This window comes from Haliotis rubra, unplaced genomic scaffold (genome assembly GCF_003918875.1).
Source record: "Haliotis rubra isolate DU_JTF1 unplaced genomic scaffold, ASM391887v1 Scf129, whole genome shotgun sequence".
Lineage (NCBI taxonomy): Eukaryota > Metazoa > Mollusca > Gastropoda > Lepetellida > Haliotidae > Haliotis > Haliotis rubra.
The window spans coordinates 1,442,057-1,464,936 of NW_025765214.1; the positions used below are offsets into that span (position 1 = coordinate 1,442,057).

Sequence of the window (22,880 nt, forward strand, 5' to 3'; positions counted from 1 at the left end):
ATCCATCTGTGTAAAACAAAGTAAACTAGCATCTATTTAAATTTACCCTATCACTGGACAATATCTGTTCAGTCCATGACTTGAAACACAATTATTATGGGATGTCATTCCAAAAGTCTCATCAAAGCATGTGCGATACTGCACACACTATATCCTGTATACCTACCACTACTTCCATGACAGGAGGCTGCCTAAATTTGACGTTGTTCACAGCTGGACTTGCCACAGAGGAGAACCACTCCATGATATGTTTTACCTGAAAATTAAAAATAATTCAAATGACTTACCAATCTGTATGATACATATTAAGCTTGCCTAACCATGGTAGCTTGGTTTTTGATAATCCAAAGGTGCAAAACTAACAGAACTAACAGCATTTGAATCACTCCAAGGCCAGTGGTCAATCAACTGCCGGTCGTCAGTAAACTGCTGGGAGAAGAACACTGGAGCAAATAAACTGTCAGTTGAGATGTCATGTCATGTCATGAGGCTACTTAAACACCTACGGTAATCATGTTTTGTATGTGTTTGTTGTTTAACGCTGCCAGCTATATGGCGGCGGTCTGTAAATGATCAAGTCTAGACCAGACAATCCAGCCATTAACATCATGAGCATCGATCAACATAACTGAGATACAATCATGACTGTCAACCAAGTCAGCAAGCCTGACCACCCTATCCAATTAGTCGCCTCTTACTAATAGTATTAGGACAAGAAAGGTTTGCTGAATTACTGGCCACTTCTAACCCGAATCTTCGGAGGTCAGCTAATAATGTCCTGACATTCAGTCCTGGGTGAGATGCCCATCATGAAGCATGTAATAATTGAAACCAAGATCATGATGAAAGTGAATGAGGGAATCAAACCCATAACAGCATCTCTACTGGAAAGGGAAGTAACTCTGCACAGCTATGCACCACCTGAATTTCAATCCTGCAGAATGACACAGGCTATCAATTTGAGACATTCTGTTCATGCAGACTGGTCTAAAATGTGTGCATACTTCCAAATAATGACCCACGTTACCATGGTATCAGTGATAGTACTGACCAGTATGACGCCATGATAGTCCATCCTGATGGATTCGGCGATCTCTCTCTCAGCTTGTGACGACACACACAGACCGTCACCCAGCCAACCAAACCCACGGAAGGCCAGGATGGTGGGGAAGCCTGTCACGCCATGGTCCACACACAACTGCCTATCCCGCGTACAGTTTGCAAGGTAGAGGGAGCCACCATCTAAAATAGCAGAGAAAGTTCCACGTATAAGAGAAATGATATCACTAACAAGATCTCAGAAAAGATCAAATAATTGCCAAAGACAAATACTTCGAGTGATGGCAAACTGTCTAAAACATCTTAAAAGACACGTTATTTACACCTTTCAAAGTAGTAATGCAACCATGTTTACCCATAAGAAACAAAAGATTGGCACTGTTATCAAACCTCATCCGCTGCCTGTGACACCTTTGTGATACCCTTGGATGAAACTTTCTTCATTTCTGTTCTATTGACAATTTTGTATGATTCATCCCTAAAATGAATTGTTTACCATTCTAATTAAAAAGCTACTTCTGGTGCACAGTTTGAGCTTCCTACATAGCGGCAATGGAAAGAGCTGAAGTCACTGTCCACTGAGCTCAAACACACTATCTACTGTGCCAGATTGGTGAGGGAAGACAATATCTAACCTATATACTTTACTGTTTCGTGCAGTTCACGAAAGACATCCATGTTACGTCGACAGCTTCCACATCCATCGATCAGGAACACAATCTGCATGACAGAAAATGTCGCTGGGTTAACACCACTGTGATAGGATGATGTGTTCCACTGGACTAGTTGTAAAATCCTTAGTGGGCAAGTTAAGAACTGTTTATGAACATTTTCCTTCAAATCACTACATGGCTATGTAACGGTTACCCGGCACAGAAATGTGGATTTATCAAGGATTCAAGGAGCCCTAGGGCAGGTAAATTAGGAAACATTCTTATTTTGTTCAATTTTTTTTTTTCATTTTAATTTCGTTATTTTCAGAGGTATTTTAGCAATGCATTGTAAAATTGCCTTCAATAAAATTATGTAAGGTCTCTAAAGAATTAGGTCACTTCCTTCCTTAGATTCTGTTATCAGTAGAATCCATTTAGTCATGTCAACCAAACCATCGCATTTAAGTTAAAATTAGGTGAAACAAACACCATGTGTAATACATTCCTATTTGGAAAGATTTGGGGTCAAATATTCTCATCTGCGAAGGACTATATAAATTCCAAGATATTGACACTTTGGTGAAACCCAATAGCAGCACTATACTGGACTGTCAAGGGCATCTAAGGGACATAACTCTGCTCAGCAAGTTGCAAACTGTAGCGCAAATAGGGCTGCGCAACAAAAAGAAAATGACCAATCTTCCTATATGTGAGCGAAGCGAGTAAAGGTTGGCAATATACTTCCCTCGCTTCGGTTCGAAAAATATTTTTAACATCAACATAATATATGGCCACCATCAAAGGTAGACACCCTTTCCCTCACAGGGTTGTGCTTTCAGATTTCCTCCGTGGTGTAGTGGTTAGAGCGTCCGCCCGGAGAGCGGAAGGTCGCTGGTTCGATCCCCGGCTGCTGACATTAAAATGTGGTACTTGTTGGTCCCTGCCTGGTGCTCGGCATTAATGGGTACAACAAGGACTGGTCGGCTCGGAGTCAGTATACTGTGTCTGAGTGGGGTATTCATGCTTCACTGCGGCATGGTATCTCAGTGGGTTAGCACTATAAAACCAGCTTCAGTCTGGGCTAGTACAAGCAGGCGCACACATACACATACACACGCATGCGCGTTGTCATATGAACGAAATATTCTCAAGTACGACATTAAACCCCATTTCACCTCACCTCACCTCAGATTTCCAACTTCATATTTAATAATTACCCCCCTAAAATATATTTAATTCCACAGTTTTCTCTCTGTTGCGCAGCCCTATTTGCTACAGTTTGCCAGAGCTGTGACGTTCCAGATTAATCTGGCTCATTCCACCATGTATGTAACACTTTGGGAAGCACTGGAGTACAGATGTGTGATTTGACTGTAAACCGTGTTACATTACATCCTGATGCATATCAAGTGTTTATGGATAGACAACTACTGTATTGCAACAGATGCAAGCAAGTGATAACACTGTTAGCATCTACAACAAAACGTCACATCCGTTGCAATCAAGAAGATGTCTATCCATAACTACAGTTCCTCTTCATCACACTAGCTTCTAAATGCCACTTAAAGAATTTATATATATAGTTAATATGACATGACATCGTCTTTTGAAGACTTGTTATTTTCTGCCGAACAGAAACTTGATACCGACTTTGATTTGAAAATACAAATAATTTGAACAGTTGCATGAGGTTTGCTACTGCCTTCAGTATGTGTGGTGTCATGGGAGCGTCACAGGCATGGAACTACTCTCAATATGGATTCCTCCCAGTACTAAGTGAGATCATATATGTTGGACCTGAACCAGACTGCCTCCGTGGTGTAGTGGTTAGAGTGTCCGCCCGGAGAGCGGAAGGTCGCGGGTTCGATCCCCGGCCGCGTCATACCAAAAGACGTTAAAATATGGTACTTGTTGGTCCCTGCCTGGCGCCCGGCATTAATGGGTACAACAAGGACTGGTCGGCTCGGAATCAGTATAATGTGTCTGAGTGGGGATATTCATGCTTCACTGCGGCATGGTATCTCAGTGGGCTAGCACTATAAAACCAGCTTCAGTCTGGGCTAGTACAAGCAGGCGCACATACACATACACACGCAGGCACGTCGTCATATGAGCTAATATTCTCAAGCACGACGTTAAACCTAATTTCACCTCACCTGACCTGAACCAAATGAGTGTTCGACTACAGCCCAACCATTGCCCTTACATGACATCACAAGAATAAACAACATGAAAACACAGTTATGTTTTATAAGCAGTATGCATGTGACACCACCAGATAAAATCTGACATAAATGTCTGGCCATCAAATAATTAACAGATATTGGCTTACCATGGCCACCTTGGTATACTCTCCTGCCCATCGGCCCTCTGGCAGGAACGGGTGTCGTGGTGCGTGGGACTTCTCCACCACCTGACTCCATGTCACGTGTGACACAACTGGTATCCCATGATCCTTCGGAAGGGTGGCATCAATTTCATCAAAAATGTCCTGTGGAAACAATTAACAGCTTGTCTTACAGTGTATTATTTCACTGTGTGTTGGTTCAGTTACCGCACACAGAAATATACACAGTATAAATTAAAAGGGCCTACATTTGTATAATTATTAGGAAAATCCACTGCACCTTTATATGTGCAATTAAATGAGTGAGTGAATATGGTTTTACCCGATTTTAGCAAAATTCCAGCAATATCACGTTGGGGGACACCAGAAATGGGCTTCACACATTGTACCCATGTGGGGAATTGAACCCTTCTGTGTGACGAGTGAACACTTTAACCACTAGGCTACCCCACCGCCCCTTGTGCAATTAAAACTCATCATAACACAAAACAGACAAATTCATTCTCCACTTGTACTTTTACACAGCAAAGAATTCAAAATTAACATATTTCTATTTATTTTCATATATCAGTATAAAACATGTCAGTATAAATATTTATCATGAAAATGCTGTAAAACATACCCTGTTGGGCCAGTCTCTTTTCTTTTTCAGTTTTTCATTTTCTTTTTCACCTGTGGCTTCTTCCTGGGTGTATTGTCAGTCAGGTTATGGTAGGCTGAAGAACACATGTGTCCATACGGACCCTCCAACACACCAGACACCTGTCCAACACATACAAGTACCTTGTGTATAGTGATTCGTGATTAGTGATTAGGTCCTGTCTGCTTATTGTAAGCTAGAGAACACATGTGTCCATACGGACCCTCCAACACACCAGACACCTGTCCAACACATACAAGTACCTTGTGTATAGTGATTCGTGATTAGTGATTAGGTCCTGTCTGCTTATTGTAAGCTAGAGAACATATGTGTCCATATGGACCCTCAAACACACCAGACACCTGTCCAACACATATATACTACCCATGAAAAGTTTAGGTAAATAACAACTTTATCCTGAGGTTGATATAGAAATGAACACGCTGAACCCTCTGTTTGAACATCGAGTCCAAATAGCTCGGCATCAAAGTTCATTTCTACATCAACCGAGGGGAGGTTGCTATTTGCCATACACGCATCGGAAAAGGAGGTCTATTTTGTTAAAATACACGCAGGTAAAACGGAGGTTTAAGTTAAGTTAATCTAAATGATTTTGAAATTATTTAAACAAATACAGTATTGTTTTGAAAAATGAGATTAGGTCTTACTTAGTCTTACTTACAAAATCCCGCAAACACCCCTTGAAACAAGATGAGTAGTATAGGCAATAGCAGTACAGGACCGCAAAGCAAAAATAATGATAAAATAAGCAGGAAAATTCCAAAGGGTGCACCTCCACTCAACATTTCTCCGACCCAGAGAAACAAATCCTGGAGAAATCTGGACACACCTTCTACGAGTGCTACCAGACGCCTCGCAAGTTTCTGGAACTGTATTTGCTGTACTTTCGCCAATTCGTCGAAGATGGCAAAATAGTGGATTTCGTTTACCTCTACCCACCCAACCAATTTCGCCCCCAGCGGGCAAACTCTGCATTGTTCTCGTGGACGACTACTACCGCCCAGCAGAACCCAAGGACAGAAGACACCACCGATGCACCGACTGCCTGGCCGTCATATCGGAACTCCCCACTCTCTTCGAAATGGTGACAATTCTACGTGCAAGTGCGCGACATCGACCACTGCGTGTCGACAGCAAGAAACGCGCTTCTGTGGAAAAACAAAGCCGATAGAAGACTACACACCACCCAAGGAGGATCGACTTCCTGCCTCGAGAGGTTCCGGAAGAAATCCCAATCCACTACTTTCTCTCAAACACTAGAGAACCTGTACGGCGCATCGACTGCCTCTGGTGCCTGGCGCTTACTAACTCGGCCGACGAAGTTGTCGGGCCAATTGTCCATGCAGCGAAAGAGTCTTGTATCTTCCGGCCAGCTATCGGGACAAGTAGATCTGCCATGGGGCCCAAGGGACAGGCATACCACCCCTTTGCCCAACTACGGCAGGCCCAAGGATATGGCAGCCCCTCCATGCAGCGAACACCGAAAAGCCACAGATCGCTCCGAAGGAATCTACTGCGCCAAAACTTCGCCATATCGAATAATGGCGGGAAGAACCGACTTGTTAAGTTGCTACTAGATTCGCCGCATCGACTGGAGAAAACAATTCCGTGTGTGGCTATTAAGCAGGATAGGATTGGGATTTTCATATAGACATATAGGAAGTAGGAAAAATATAGGAAAAATTTCAACATGCCCTAAAAAAAGATGTGTCACAAGGCCAAGTCCAAGAAATACAAAGATGGCAAAATAGTGGATTTCGTTTACCTCTACCCACCCAACTAATTTAGCCCCAGCCGTGCACAATTCAGAATTGTTTCTTCTCCAGTCGATGGTGAATCCAGTAGCAGCAAAAGTCGGTTCTTCCCTTCGTGATTTCCGATATGGCGGTTTTTGGCGCGTGGTAGATTCCTTCGGGCGCTCTGTGGCTTTTCGCTGTTAGGCTGCATGGAGGGCTGCCACTTCCATATCCTTGGGCCCGCCGAAGTTGGGCAAAGGTGTGTGTATGCAGTCCCCGTCCCCTTGGCAGATCTGCTTGTCCCGATGGCTGCCGGAAGATACAAGACTCTTTCTAAGCTGCATGGACAATTGTGGCCGACAACTTCGTCGGACGCAGGTGTTAGTAAGCGCCAGAGCACCAGAAGAGGCAGTCGTCAGTCGTGCAGGTTCTGCATGGTGAGTAGTGGATTAGGATTTCTTCCGAACCTCGAAAGTGGAAGTCGATCCTCCTGGGGTGGTGTGTAGTCTTCTATCGCTTTGTTTTCCATTACAGAATCCGATTTCTTGCTGTCGGCGCGAGTGATCGATAAGCCACACTTCTGCATTAGAGTTGTCTCGCTAAGAGGAGTGGGGGGAGTTCGATATGATGGCCAGGCAGTCGGTGCATCGGTGATGTCTTCTGTCCTTGGGTTCTGCTGGTGACGCAGTAGTCAGCCGGCATAAGAACAATCAGCGGAGTTTGCCCACCGCAGGGCTTAAATTGGTTGGGTGGGTGAGGGTAAACGAAATCCTCTATTTTGCCCGTCTATGGCGAATTGGCCGAACACCAGAATTGTTTTCTTCTCCAGTCGATGGTGAATCCAGTAGCAGCAAAAGTCGGTTCTTCCTTCAGATTTCGATATGGCATGAAGTTTTGGCACGTGTAGATTCCTTCCGGAACGTCTGTGGCTTTTCGGTGTTCGCTGCATGGAGGGGCTGCCACTTCCATATCCTTGGGCCCGCCGTAGTTGGGCAAAGGGGTGTGTATGCAGTCCCCGTCCCCTTGGCAGATCTGCTTGTCCCGATAGCTGCCGGAAGATACAAGACTCTTTCTCGCTGCATGGACAATTGGCCGACAACTCGTCGACGAGGTGTTAGTAGCGCAGGCACCAGAAGAGGCAGTCGTCGTTGTGCAGGTTCTCTATGTTTGAGAGAAAGTAGTGGATTGGGATTTCTTCCGGAACCTCGAGTGGAAGTCGATCCTCCTGGGGTGGTGTGTAGTCTTCTATCGCTTTGTTTTTCCACAGAACGCATTTCTTGCTGTCGACGCAGTGATCGATAACGCCACACTTGCACGTAGAGTTGTCTCACTCGAAGAGAGTGGGGAGTTCCGATATGACGGCCAGGCAGTCGGTGCATCGGTGATGTCTTCTGTCCTTGGGTTCTGCTGGGCGGCAGTAGTCGTCCGCAAGAACAATGCGGAGTTTGCCCACCGCAGGGCGAAATTGGTTGGGTGGGTAGAGGTAAACGAAATCCACTATTTTGCCGTCTATGACGAATTGGCGAAAGTACAGCAAATACAGCTCCAGAAACTTCCGAGGCATCTGGTAGCGCTCGTAGAAGGTGTGTCCAGATTTCTCCAGGATTTGTTTCTCTCGGTCGGAATGCAATACGTGGGGACACTTCTCCAGCAGTCTCTCGAAGACTTTGGCCATGTCGGGAGTTCTCTCGGAGCCGCCACGGATTCGTGTGTATCGGGCTTGCGATATGTGGTACTTCCTCTTTGCTTCCCGAAGAGACAAACGACTGATCGGATCTCGGCGTAGGCTTCGTGTGATAACTTGGTTCCGGGCATTTTGTTGTGTTCCATACCTATGTACCTAGTGTATCTCTAATTTGAGTGCACCTTCATGTTATTGATAACAATTTCTTTATTTCGTGAGTGCGTTGTTATCCATAAAAACTTGTTCCATATTGTACGTCTCAACTTCTAAAAATGCCACTCAAACAAGTTTTCGACGTTTTTATGGATAACAACTTCTTTATTTCGTGAGTGCGACGTTTCGATACAGATTCTTGTACCGTTGTCAAGCAAGAGTGATACATGAAGTGGAGGAGCTGCATATATATACTGTATACATGTATAACAATGAAACAACATACATAATTGGTTAAGCAGTAAGCTGATGAAGCCAGTGAGTACACAAAGGATAGTAATGGAAGCCAGAGATGTATAAATACAGAAGTAGTTACAATGAAGGAGATGTTTATACAATAGGTGCGATGTTTATACAATAGATTGGGCTTGGTGGAGGAGTGGATCATAAGCTGATGGAATGAAGTATCCTTGGTCACGGTTGATGGTGGGCTTATGGCGTGTGATGTGAATGGCTTCGGTGAGCTTGCGTTTAGTGAAGTCCGTTTGGTTGTTGGCGAGAATGGTGAAGTCTGACCACTCTATTTGATGATTGGGGTTTGCTTTGATGCGGTCAGAGATAGCTGATTTTGTGTCTGAATTAGCAACAGAGGTGCGATGTTCTTTGACTCGCATGTTGATGGGTCGGGATGTTTCACCTATGTAGCTTTGTCCACAATCACAGTTTATTTTATAAATAACACATTTCGGGTTGTTGTTGTTGACGGTGGGTTGTTTTCTTCCGTTGGCATGGAGAAGGTTGTTGAGGCAGGACGCTGAGAAGGTTGTGTCTATGCCTGCCTGTTGTCTCAGGAGTCGGCTGATTTGATTTGATGTGATGGTTTACCTATGTAGGGAATGGATATCTTGATGGGGGCTGATTCTGGTTTAGATCTTTTGGCAGGGGGTGAAAGCGTTGCTTCGATGGTTCTGTTGACTATTTCAGGTGGGTAGTGGTTGCGTTCTACAAAGACTTTCCTTAGGTGTTCAATTTCTTCTTGTAGGTTTGTTGAGCAGATGTTTTTGGCTCTTCTGGTCAATGTAGAGATGACGCCTCGGTCTTGACTTTAGGGGGTGGTTGGAGTTGTAGTGGATGTATTGATCCGTATGGGTAGGTTTTCTGTACACGGGAGGTCTGGAGTTGGTTGCAGGAGGTCGCGGATACAAGGACATCAAGGAAAGGTAGTTGGTTGTTCTGCTCTGTTTCTATGGTGAATTTGATGTGGGGATGTTGGTTGTTGAGATGGGCTTGGGAGCTGCTTTGGATCTAGCTGAGGTTGGAGGATGATGAAGGTGTCATCCACTTTGCGGTACCAGCAGGAAGTTTTGAAGGGTGCAGTTTCTAGGGCCTTATCTTCCAGGTCGGTCATGTAAATTTCTGTTAGGATGGGGGATAGTGGGGAGCCCATGGGAAGTCCGTGGATTTGCTCATAGATGGCATCGCCCCAGGTGAAGTAGGTGGAGTTGATGCAGGCGGTGGTGAGGCTGATGATAGAGTCGTTAGAGAGGCTAGTGTTGAGGGGTTGTTGGAGGTTGTCAATTCTTTGGCGTAGTGCTTGGAGGGCTTCTTCCCGAGGTACATTGGTGAATAGGTCCACAACGTCGTAGCTGATGATGGGACCTGGGTTGGTGATGTCACGGATCTTGCAGCAGAAGTCAGTTGAATCATTGATGAAGGAGTTGGCAGATTTACCTAGTGGGGGGAGTGTTTGGGTAAGGTGCTGGGTAGTACTGTAGAACACAGTGTCACGGGAACAGACTAGTAGACGAGTTTTAACGGGGTTCTTGTGGATTTTGACTGTTGCTCTGGCATAAGGTGGCTGGGGGTGAGATACTGTGAGTTTACGATACAGATCTGTTGAGAGTTCATATTTATCATGCAGCGTTTTTAGCGTGGCCTTATGCTGACGGTTGAGCTTTGTAGTCGGATCCCTCTTCATCCTTTTGTAGGTTGAGGTGTCATCTAGGAGGTTGTCCACCATGCTTAACCAATTATGGCAATTATGTTGTTTCCTTTGTCAATTACAATGTATGTTGTTTCATTGTTATACATGTATACAGTATATATACGCAGCTCCTCCACTTCATGTATCACTCTTGCTTGACAACGGTACAAGAATCTGTATCGAAACGTCGCACTCACGCTCGAAATGAAGAAGTTGTTATCCATAAAAACGTGTTCCATATTGTACGTCTCAACTTCTGAAAATGCCACTCAAACAAGATGAAAGTAATGCCGCAAAAAACGATGAGAACGTGCGATTCAAGTTTGTTTCGTCTAATACAGACATCGAAGACCAAGCCCGCACTGCTGTACCCGTGAACACTCGTTGTAGAAACAAATGGGCCATGAAGACTTATAACACATGGGCAATATGGCGAAATAACAGACTTAATGAGAACAAAATTATCAAAACTCTGGATAATATGGATACGGAAGAATTAACATTCTGGTTGAGTAGATTTGTACTGGAAGTGAGAAAGAAGAATGGAGAGATGTACCCGCCGTCTTCTCTTGTGTCTCTTGTGATGGGACTTCAGTCGCACATTCGACTTACTTCTAAGCGAGATCTGAACATTCTGAACTCTCCAGAATTCGAGGAATTCAGGCAAGTTTTTGATGGCGAGCTTAAGAGAATTACTAATACTGGATTGGGACAAAAGAAGAAACAAGCTGAGCCTATCAGGGACGACGAAGAGAACCAACTGTGGAAACTGTGGAAACGCCAGAGTTCTTGTAAACACCATGGTGTATCTAAATGGTAAACATTTCTCCCTGAGAAGTGGATCCGAGCACAGAAGCCTTCGTTTCAACCAATCTCAAGTTTCCTTGTGTGAGCCTACCGGAAAGCGAGCATACCTTAAGTACAAAGAGGATATTTCAAAAACCTTTCAAGGTGGACTTAAGCATCGCAAAATAGCTCCTAAAGAAGTAACACACCATGCAAGTGAATGTAAGGAGCGTTGTCACGTGGAGCTGTACAAGAAGTACATGAGCCTGTGTCCCACAGATGGAAGGCATGAGATGTTCTACCTGACGCCACTACAGCACCCTACAGATACATGCTGGTACAGTCGTCAACCAACTGGCCACAACACATTGCAGAAAGTGGTTCCCGAACTTTGTCGTAAAGCAGGCATAACTGGACATATGACAAGGGTCACTACAGCAACGAAACTGTATGAGAAGGAATACCGGAACAACTGATTATGGAGCGAACGGGACACCGCAGTGTTGAGGGTGAGTTATACAAACTGTTTAAATTCTAAAATTAAATCAAAAATCTGAAAATAAAACAAGGTGGTTTTAACATGCACATAAAAATAATAGTAATTGTAAAACTATTGAATGATGTCTTTAGTAGAAGGTCCAATATTTTGATTTATGACAGTGTCGGTCTTAAAAGTCGATTTGTTTTCCATTTTACGCCATCGTCAAAGCCCAATGACGTCACTAGAGTAAAAGATTTCAATGCAGTATCACCCATGGTTCGCTAGTTCCACCCGATGCTCGCAGGTTTCATCTCGTCACAAACCACATTGGCGGTTTCAACTCACTCACTGTTGTGAACACAGTAAAGTTTTTGCACGACACAAATATATATACAATGTGTACATGTCAAACATTCTGTTTTTTTACCGCTTTTGAGCAATATTCCAGCAATATCACGGCGGGGACACCAGAAATGGGCTTAGTGTGGTCTTGGACCTATAAACGAACGCCTTCGGGAGGACCAAAAGGAGGCCATCAGCTCCATATTGAATGGAACAGAAGATCCGACTGTGGATACGTCAGAAGTTCATGACACAACTACACAGGAGACCGTGCTTTCTTCAACTATTCTGGCGCAATTATCACTACTAACTGTGTCATTCATATTGTGATGAAAAAGTAATAAACAGTAAACTTGCTCATCCTTTTTGTCATTTTGACAGAGGTAATTCTTGAATATTTCTCGAGACGGAAGTCGAGAGAAATATTCAAGAATTGCCGATGTCGTTTTTTCACGAGGGAGAATATGGATAACCGAGGCGACGCTGAGGTTTTCCATATTCGCCTGAGTAAACATTGGTATTGTCAGACCCTTGAATGATATGATAATCCCCAAGGGGGATATTTGAAAACAACCGCTAATGACGTCATAAGAGGTTGATATGAGGATGAACCAATACAAAGTGAATGGGAACATAACCGAGGTGTGTATACTCACTTAAAGCACTCACTATATGTTATGTATGTATGTATGGTTACATCGAAGATGAATTTCTCCACTAACTTGGGGGAACCAACTTAAAACCTTATGCAGATGAATTGCACGAGGATCATGCACCAAATTGCTGTAAAGCATGTGCAAATATCATGCATGTGAACAGCTGCGTTTTGGTGTAAAGTTTTGTTACGAATTCGTCAATTTTCACTGAGTTTCATCATTTATTGAACTCATGACAATAATCATTTCAACGTTACAAATGTGTTTTACAATACATCAGTTTATGTGTAAACAGTACCTTTAAACAGTATGGAAAGTTTTGCAAAATTTATTTTAGAACAGCTTACTTAAATAAATGGCTACATTTACACTAGTGAGTCTCAACTTTTGATGGGGAGTATAAGTACCTAGTGATTATTGATTAGGTTCTATCTTGTAATGGTAGGCTGGAGAGCACATGTGTCCATACGGACCCTCAAGCACACTAGACACCTGTCCAACACATGCCAGTACCTAGTGATTAGGGATTAGTATTCGGGGTAGAATATTGATCTTCAGTAACCCATGCTTGTCGTAAGAGGCGACTAACAGGATCGGGTGGTCAGGCTCACTGACTTGGTTGACACATGTCATTGGTTCCCAATTGCTCAGATCGATGCTCATGCTGTTGATCACTGGATTGTCTGGTCCAGACTCGATTATTTACAGACCGCCGCCATATAGCTGGAATATTGCTGAGTGCGGCGTAAAACTAAACTCACTCACTAGTGATTAGTGATTAGGTCCTGTCTGGTTATGGTGGACTGTAGAACACATACGGACCCTCAAACACACTAGACACCTATATCATGTGGTACAAGTATGGTTAGTGTTCACTTGTAGCCAGCCCTGATGAGCCTACCTGCATGGGGTCCTCTACTCCATATGGCTGGTACAGCAATGGCTCCCCACTGTAGGTGGAGATGTTGATGCCAAGCCCCAGGATCTCTGTGTACACAGTTTGTGGACTCGGTCTCTTCTCAGACAGCAGAGTCTGTTGTAGCTCACCTGTCTCTCTATCTACAAATAGTGCAAATAGATGTCTACCTGTCTGTCTACAAATAGTGCAAATAGATGTCTACCTGAATACACAATGTCATTTAGAAAGTGGTCAAATGTAACACGTTATATTTGGGATTACACTTTCTCAGTAAAGTACAGATTCTAGTACTTTTGTTGGGCCAAGTCCCTTCCGGGATTCGAACCTACACCCTCAGAATCAGGCACCTAATTGCCAGCACACAAAGTCAGCTGCCTAACCAACTGAGAAAGTGTAATCCCAAATATAACATTTGTTACATATGACCACTTTCTAAATGGCATTGTGCATTCATAGCTTTCAACCAAGGGAGCCGTGACAATTTACACTCATCAGAGCGATACACAAAGTCTATGGTCTAGACTACCAGTTGTCAGACTTCCATTTCTGTGGAAGAGGCGGTGGCTGAGTTGGTTAGGCAGCTGACGTAACGTTGAACCCTGAGTGATGACAAACCTCTACACACAAACAGGGTATACCAGCAGTTGAACCCACAATCACAAGTACACAGATTATGTGACAAACGGTTACCATGAAGGCAGTCATGTGAATCCATACACTTTAAATATTTATATGTATATAGTTACCTTTTGTAAACAGGATGAGAAAAGGAAACGATCTTGCCTTCATGGGGTCAATGTATCTATTGACCACTGAAATACAAGCAAGACAAATATATCAAGAATATATTATTTGTTTCAGTCAATATCTAACAGTCTCTCCTGGATTCCATGGTGAATTTTTTTACGAATTCCGTTGCAAATTAAAGTAAATTCTGCATCCCATTTTTCAAAATTCTGCAAAAGATTCTGCAGTTAAATACTTGAAAAAACAACCAAAAATGATAAAGAATTTCAATTTTTTATTCTGAAACACAAAGCTGTAACTGTTTTAGAGCTTCATGACATTCAAGGTACAGCCGACAGATTGTATTTTCTTGCAAGATGTTTTTTAGATTTAGAAAGATGATCTGAATCCGTACTCTTACGAGTGTGACCAGGAATGACATTACAAACTTTACAAAATATTGTTTCATTTGATAGTCAACCTTCATTCAACTTTTAAAATAAGAAAATTCATCGGCAGAAAAATGGCAAATTCTGCCGATATTCTGCATGAAAATGCGTTTTCTACGGCCCAGACGTTTTTCTGCATTAAACGGTAATTTCCATGATTTATTCTGCAACCACGGAATCGCGGAATCCAAGAGGGACTGATTTAATATATTCATTTTACATATTAACTGGATAGCCTTGCTTTTCTTGACCACCAGATATCCCATCTCTACAGTGTCATTGAAAGCTGTTGTATCAACGTACAGCTGTTACGCCATGGTTAAGGCTGACATGATTGTACATTACATCAGTGAGTTTTCATACTTGGAACCATAATGCATGGAATTTAGGCACATATCAATCCTACACAGTTCAAGTGTCACGAGGAAAATGGAAAATGGCATGAAGGTGAGGTGAAATGGGGTTTAATGTAATACTTAAGATTATTTCGCTCATATGACGACGTGCATGCGTGTGTATGTGTGGCTGCTTGTACTAGCCCAGACTTAAGCTGGTTTTATAGTGCTAGCTCATATTATACTGACTCCGAGCTGACCAGTCCTTGTTGTACCCATTAATGCCAAGCGCCAGGCAGGGACCAACAAGTACCATATTTTAACATCTTTTGGTATGACGTGGCCGGGGATTGAACCTGTGACCTTCCGCTCTCTGGGTGGACGCTCTTATACTCATTGACATATCAGTAATGAAAAAATGATCAAAGCAAGAAAAACTGGAAGAAATCTAACCCTTAATTTCTTAATTAAGAAAGCACTTTTTACTCAGTTTTTCATATCTCTTATACTGTGAACACAAAAAATTAAATTCTCTTCTTCAGTTTATTTCAAATGTTATTCAAGCGAGCAAAATAGGTAGACAAATAAGTTGTAGACCATTACCATGATTTAGTGATTCAAAACAAACTGGATGAGACCTGAAAAGATATCAACTGCATGCAGTGACTGTTTGACATGTCACCTGTCGTGGACTCACATTGGTTTTGCTCAGACAGGTCAACTAAGCCAAATCTCAAGGCTACACTCAGGTCGTCAAACTCCTGCACAGTGAGAGACATGAAGCGTAGGAAGGTCAAGGCCCCTGGTGCCCAGAAGGCGTAGAAGCCAATCAAGAAGGGGACATAACTCTCATCAGATGTGTCCCGGACTAACTGATTGAAGGACTCCTGTGGATTAAAACAAGAACTGATACAAATAGGGACCATAAACCTTGGGATATAACTGAAATAAGCAAACTTGGTTTGAGAATGTTCATTAACCTCTTAAGTGCTATCCTCTGCAGTTTTAGCTGTGTCATGACATATCAGTTTAGTGTTTGAGCTGGAGATGACAGCTATAGATTAAAAGAGCCATGATCCTATTTAGGGAGATGATATCCACCAGGTATTTTGATGGCCTTGACCTCTGGTCAGCATGTAACTGCAGCTAGACTGCTAATTACCAAACATCTTTCTTCATAAAGCAGACATGAAACACCTTATTGATACCCACAAGCATGGGTATGAAATGTTATATGTACAAATCAGGATTGGAATCCACAATCATAGGTTCTGGTATGCCAAAGGGATGTAACTCTGCCCAGCAACCTACCATTGTGAAGTGAGTGGTTGGCACTCTCCGGGACTGGATGTAGGTCTCCATTTTGTCTCTACGCAGGGAAATCTCAGGGAAGACTTTTATCACAGGGTCAGATCCATCATCTGAAGACATCAAACATTAAGGCTTTCACTAGGACTTTCAGCAATGGTAATGTCTCTCACATCTGCCTGCCCCCATATCAACAAAACACTAGTTTCAATCTAAAGATAGAACACTCTAATCATGACAGGTAAATACCACCCCTTGCTGAAACAGACAAATGAATCAATATTAGATGTACAACTTTGTTTAACAATGAGTAAGCTGCATTTTATGCCACTTTGAACAATATTCCAGTTACATCAGTGCATGTCATCTTGATGGGAGAGGAAACACTGAGGTAATGCAGGTCTAAGGATTTACCACTTTGGTGAAAACAAAGAACATGGGTATAGTGCTGACAAATCTGGAATCAATATCAGGATTCAAACCAACGATCATAGGCTTTTGGTATGCCCAAGGGAAGCAACTCTGAACAGTGAATAATGGCACCATGATGAACAGCTGAATCACATAGGCTCTAACTTTTCCAGTAATAAAATGGACACATTTGTTACTAATGCTACAATGACATGAATATGACATCACCAATTTTACATTGCACTCATCATATGCAGTCATTATGTACATTACAGACTTTATTACATTCCACTCTACTATCAAAAATTCATGTTTGAATTTCAAATTTCAAAGTAAAGAGACCTCCAAATTTCAAAGTTAAAAGAGAATTTTGAATTTCAAAGAAAAGTGAATTTCAGAATGATGATTTCATGATAAGATCGTCTGGTCCCAGGATGTTGATTCAGGAAAGATGGCTGCCTACACACTGACCTTGATTGTGCACCACAACAGCTGCGGGTAGAGTGGTCACCCCGAACATCTCCTGGATGTATCTGATAATACAAGAAACAGGTCATTAAAATCTCTATACAACAAAATTCAAATAACACATGATTTTGTTTAATTGTAACTTTGAGAACTATTTATATCATTGCAAAGTTTCAAAATATAGTACACTGATACATGATCACAAAAACATAACACATGTCACATTATTTTGCAATACGATCTCACTGATTTTGTATTGTTTTTATTCAGGAGTAAATGATCTAGAATGCATTTACACTGTATTTATAAGAATTGATGCAAAGTGTGAACACTCCATACACTCTCAAAATTTATGTCAGTCTTAAACTAATCTGACGACTATTGTCTGCAGATCGAGATGGAATGGAATCCAGTATAGCTGATTACCTTTTCCTCTCCGAGTGCGGATGTACTATCAGAGACTTGATGTGCTCTGCACTATCATAGCTGATCTGAAATAAAAACGTTTAACCGAAACACAAAATTCTTCTTCAAAACATTTGGTACAGAAATGTTGTCGTTCTGGAATTCAAGATTTTAACCTATGCAAAGTTAGGTAATAACATATATAAAACAAGTAAATATTAGAATACGGGGGTCCTCTTGAAAACCTGAACGGTTTGCTTTGGTTAGGCTTGTTACTTAAATGGGCACAGTAAAAGCACATAATTCTTGTAAAGCATTTCCTACCTGGTGTACCATGTCCTCCAGCTGTCTGTGAATGTGCATGTTGGGGAAGGCGATGATGGTGAAGGTGTGGGTCCTGACAGCCATGTGCACCACCTCCTCTGTGATGTCTTGCTGGTGCTCCAGGTGTCGAGAAAACTAGGAGTAGCATATTTAGCACATTGAACATGAAAAAACTCAGGCATTCATGATGTACATGTGAAAAACACAGTGTTTTTACAATATCCCAAGTTACAGTTAGTCAATCCAAGACTTTTTATGATAAAAATCTATCAAATTCAGATTTACTATTTTGGAAATGGCATTTTGCAGATTTCTTAAAGATTAATTATTTGACTTGTTTGCATATGAATAAAATATGAATCATACACATTCCCTGAACAATAAAAAAATCAAAAGGTTGGTGCGTGGCTTTAACATACCAATCCTTGAAACCATCTGGATATTTTGGATTTTGCTGATTTGCCCTCATAGTCATACATGATTGTCTCCCCTAGAAAACACCGAAGGCCAGGGAACACTGGTGGGACTGGCACAGCCACTGAGGTCTCCTGATGATAACACAAAACCTCAAAGACAATGCAGAAACATGATAACACTTACACAGTTATCCATTTTGAGAAGTCCATTTCCTTTCTGATGTTAAGGGGGCGGTGGGGTAGCCTAGTGGTTAAAGGGTTGGCTCGTCACGCCGAAGACCCGGGTTCGATTCCCCACATGGGCACAATGTGTTAAGCCCATTTCCGGTGTCCCCCGCCGTTATATTGCTGGAATATTGCTAAAAGCGGAGTAAAACTAAACTCAGTCAGTCAGTCAGTCTGATGTTAAGTTTTAAGGATTCGTCCCACCGAGCCATCATAACGCTGGGACTGTTCAGTGATGGAAATGCAAATTTGCCTGACGACACCAGACAGAGTGAGTGAGTGAGTATGGTTTTATGCAGATTTTAGCAGTATTCCAGACACCAGAAATGGACTTAGACTCAGTATTATTTGTTATACTGCTTTACTGACTCTAACAAACCCTAGTGGAAGGTCGCATTAGCTAACCTCTGAGCGACCTATGACCGGCCAATCAAATGCAAAACGGCCGAACCGATTTACCCAATCAGACAACGGCTACTATTTAGGGTTCGGCGGGACTTACAAAATGGATTTTCTCTAATCTCTCAACCTCTGCTTAAGAGGTTTCTAATGACATAGTTACTGTAAGCTTATATTTCCGAAAAATGACATCCTGGAATATTGACAAAAACACTATTTTCAGAGACTGTTTACTCACTATTTTGTGAATAATGGCATGCTCCATATGTATCACTCGAAAGTAATCGTGCAGAAAATAGCATTCGGAATCGTTCGAGTGCAAACATTTTCGAGGTAAAAGTTCAAACGGTATGTGCAAATGTTAACTTTCACGATTTGGTAAGCTGTGTTCTGATTGGTCAATTCAAAAGGTTAGCTAACGCAACCTTCTACTGGGGTTTGTTAGACTCAGTATAGCAGTGTAATGAATAATACTGAGCCTAGGTTTACTTAGACTGCAGAAATGGGCTTCACACATTGTGCCCATGTGGAGAATCGAACCCAGGTCTTTTTAACCATTAGGCTACCCCATCACTCCCTTACACCACAGAGATAGTTTAGGTGCGTCTTTGTGAAAATAAGTATGCCCATACCTTTTAATGACCCAATTAAACTTAAAACAATTATGTCATTTCAGTTTATTGTTTAATAAATCAGTAAACATTATGTAAACCTGTAACCATGAGAGCTGGATTTCCTGAACACTAACATGACTGCGAGAATAGTTCAGCTTTGTCCTGGACCCATAAACTAACCAACAAACAAAGTTATTACGAAAAAAGGGGCTTCCTATGCTCACGGGAACTTAAAATGTTAAGCTGTTTGATTGAGAGTGCCACCATTAAACTGTTTAATGGGTTGTAAACATAGGTTTTGAATCATTTGAGCTGATCAAATTTATCGCATTTGACATAAAATGAATCATGGTGAGTATATTTTTTATAATTTTAATCATACCGCCAGGGCACGTGGAAAATATTTCATCTATGCCATTTAAATATTTACTGTGCCCTGGTACGGAAATAAAGCACTACTTCGATCACTGCTGTGCTAGGATCACTGCTGTCGTAAGTCTATGTTAAGGTATTGGAGTGGTGATCATCTGAGTGCTAGGATCACTGCTGTTGTAAGTCTATGTTAAGGTATTGGAGTGGTGATCATCTGAGTGCTTGGATCACAGCTGTTGTAAGTCTATGTTAAGGTATTGGAGTGGTGATCATCTGAGTGCTGGGATCACTGCTGTTGTAAGTCTATGTTAAGTTATTGGAGTGGTGATCATCTGAGTTAATCACTGTTATTGTTAAGGTATTGGAGTGGTGATCATCTGAGTGCTAGGATCACTGCTGTTGTAAGTCTATGTTAAGGTATTGGAGTGGTGATCATCTGAGTGCTAGGATCACTGCTGTTGTAAGTCTATTAAGGTATTGGAGTGGTGATCATCTGAGTGTTAAGGTATTGGATTGTGGTGATCATCTGAGTGCTAGGATCACTGCTGTTGTAAGTCTATGTAAAGGTATTGGAGTGGTGATCGTCTGAGTGCTAGGATCACTTTGTGGAATGGAGCCAAGGAATGACAAACTGATCAGTTGTTTTGATTACACAATGCAATTTAGAAGGTGGTCAAATGTAATGTATGTTATATTTGGGATAACATTTTCTTAGTAAAGTACAGATTCTTGTACTTTTGTTGGGTTGAGTCCCATTCAGGATTCGAACCCACACCGTCAGTGTCTGAGGCACCTAAAGTCAGCCGTCCTAACCCGCTCAGCCACAGCGACTTCAGAAGTACTAGAATCTGTACTTTACTCAGCCACAGCGACTTCAGAAGTACTAGAATCTGTACTCTACTAAGAAAGTGTAATCCCAAATACCTCATATGATCAGTTGTTTATCTGTTTGTTGTTCTCTGTCAGCAACACATTACCAATGTATACAGTGACTGAGCTGGTGTAATGGCACTTTCATCAGTATTTCAGACACAGCTTATGTCAATGTCTGGAAAGGGGGAAGTCTCAACTGAAACAGGCCTTTATAGTTTTACCCTGACCTACCAACTCAGGTTCCAGGGGAGACCGATAATTTATTTCTATTGTCCTAATAGAGATATCAGTGTCCTGTAAAGTTATGAAATGAAGTAGTGTTTTGTACTGTAAAAATACCTTAAATACAGTACCTTTTTATTTCCTCTCAAGAATTAGCCACAATGAATATTATTGCATGTCTCATTGGATGAAATATATTCTTTCTGCATTTACTGGTCTTCAGGGCACACATTTCTGTCTCACAAAAAGCTCAAGGCTCAGATGCTGCTTTAGTGAAATATAAGCAATGGTTGGAAGCTGAGTGAACGAGGATCATGACTGGATCAAATCTGAGATCTATGGATCCTGCATGCAGTAAAACACCAGGCCATCTGTGCCACAGACATTGCAGTAAATCTTTGAGGATACATACATTTATTATATTATTACCACAAAAATATAACATATTCTTAAATTTAAGTTAAAACAGGGAGGCACTTATTCAGCGTATTATGGACCCAGCTATCGCTGAGAAAATGAATCGTTCTCTATATTTTTTTAATGTTGAGAGAATGCAGAGTTAGAAATACACTGTTTTTAAGACTAGTCCAGAGGACAAGCTAATCATATTTGAAAAAGTGAATGTCTCTAGAATATCAATTTATCATAAAAGCACTTCAAGTTAAAATCATTTATTAACAGCAAAAAATAAACAGTACCTTGTTGACTGTAAATGATCCAATCTCCCATGATGATAAACTGTGAAATATATCTTTGTCCTTCCACAAGTTGAATAAAATATTTTCCAGATTTGATCCACTTTCTGAAAACAAAAACTTTCTGTATCATTTCCATTCACAGAATTTATCTTGTGCACATATTTACTAACAATTCATTTTGAATTTCAGTTTTATCATGCACTTAAACCTAACCATGTATTCGAAGTTCAAGATGTTTCATTAACTGAGCTAAATTTTACCCCGGTATCTACAATTTAATATATATGCAAAAAGAGGTTAAATCATTGTAAATATGTGCATTTACACTATAAATTATTGAAAGATTATGTGGAAAATGTGTGATGATAATAATAAATTATTTTTATTTTTGTATTACCTTGTTTACGGAAGAGGACACAGACTGGAAGATGTCTTGACACAGATATGTGTCGGAGCAACACATGTGAGGGAAAGTCCTTGAAGAGGGGCTTGTGTGCTGTATAAAATAGTGCAGAACAATTGTGTCTTTCCATGGCACATCCATTGATATCTTTGGGTTAAAGTAAAAGAATGATCGTAGATTAGGCGGCACCTTTTTTAACATCTTTTCACATGTGAAAATAGCTGCACAACATCAGATTAACTTATGAAATATATCTACATATCATGGTAAATGACACATTTTATTCCGTGCATACAAATACATTAAAAATCAGAATGGTAATTCTTACAATACATCCAAAACAAAAACGACACATTGTTCCAGTTTGTTTACATAAAACATAAAGATGTATCGATTTTTGTTCCATTGATTATGGTTGTATTACATATCATTGTTCATAAACAACATTTATACATTACATGTGTGGATATCATGTGACATACCAGATATTTGGAGTATAAAGATCAATATAATCGTGGCCAATTTTGCAAAGTGGCGTCCTTCCCAACCAGCCATTTTGTAAGTCCCGTGCCCGAGAGCTATTCAAGAAAGACAACTCTAATCTATTATTATATTAATCGAAGCGCTCGTTAAATATAGCTGGTTACGACCGTGTACTGCTCTAGCAGTCGATTTCAAAGCCCGGACCGCCCGTGTTTACCAAGGTAAAACCCACGTTAACTATGGATAACCAATATTAGCATGTAAGTATATGGAAATGACGCATACAAT

The 22,880-nt window shown here is 41.4% G+C and overlaps 1 protein-coding gene and 1 long non-coding RNA gene across 2 annotated transcripts; one reads left to right on the forward strand and one right to left on the reverse strand.

The window, feature by feature from the left end:
* Nucleotides 1-1,206: 1,206 nt before the first annotated feature.
* Nucleotides 1,207-22,677, reverse strand: LOC124266952. The gene is made up of 15 exons (XM_046701804.1): nt 22,592-22,677; nt 22,104-22,202; nt 21,707-21,810; nt 18,307-18,435; nt 17,888-18,022; nt 17,585-17,649; nt 17,162-17,223; nt 16,283-16,392; nt 15,669-15,858; nt 14,208-14,273; nt 13,444-13,601; nt 4,682-4,821; nt 4,045-4,203; nt 1,695-1,779; nt 1,207-1,242 (listed from the first exon to the last, which is right to left on the reverse strand). The coding sequence occupies exons 1-12, from the start codon at nt 22,662-22,664 to the stop codon at nt 4,708-4,710; spliced, it is 1,305 nt and encodes a 434-aa protein (XP_046557760.1). The 5' UTR covers nt 22,665-22,677; the 3' UTR covers nt 1,207-1,242; nt 1,695-1,779; nt 4,045-4,203; nt 4,682-4,707.
* Nucleotides 4,429-19,182, forward strand: LOC124266953. Its single transcript, XR_006895906.1, has 3 exons — nt 4,429-4,444; nt 17,909-17,914; nt 18,853-19,182. It is a non-coding gene; the product is annotated as an uncharacterized LOC124266953 (long non-coding RNA).
* Nucleotides 22,678-22,880: the final 203 nt, after the last annotated feature.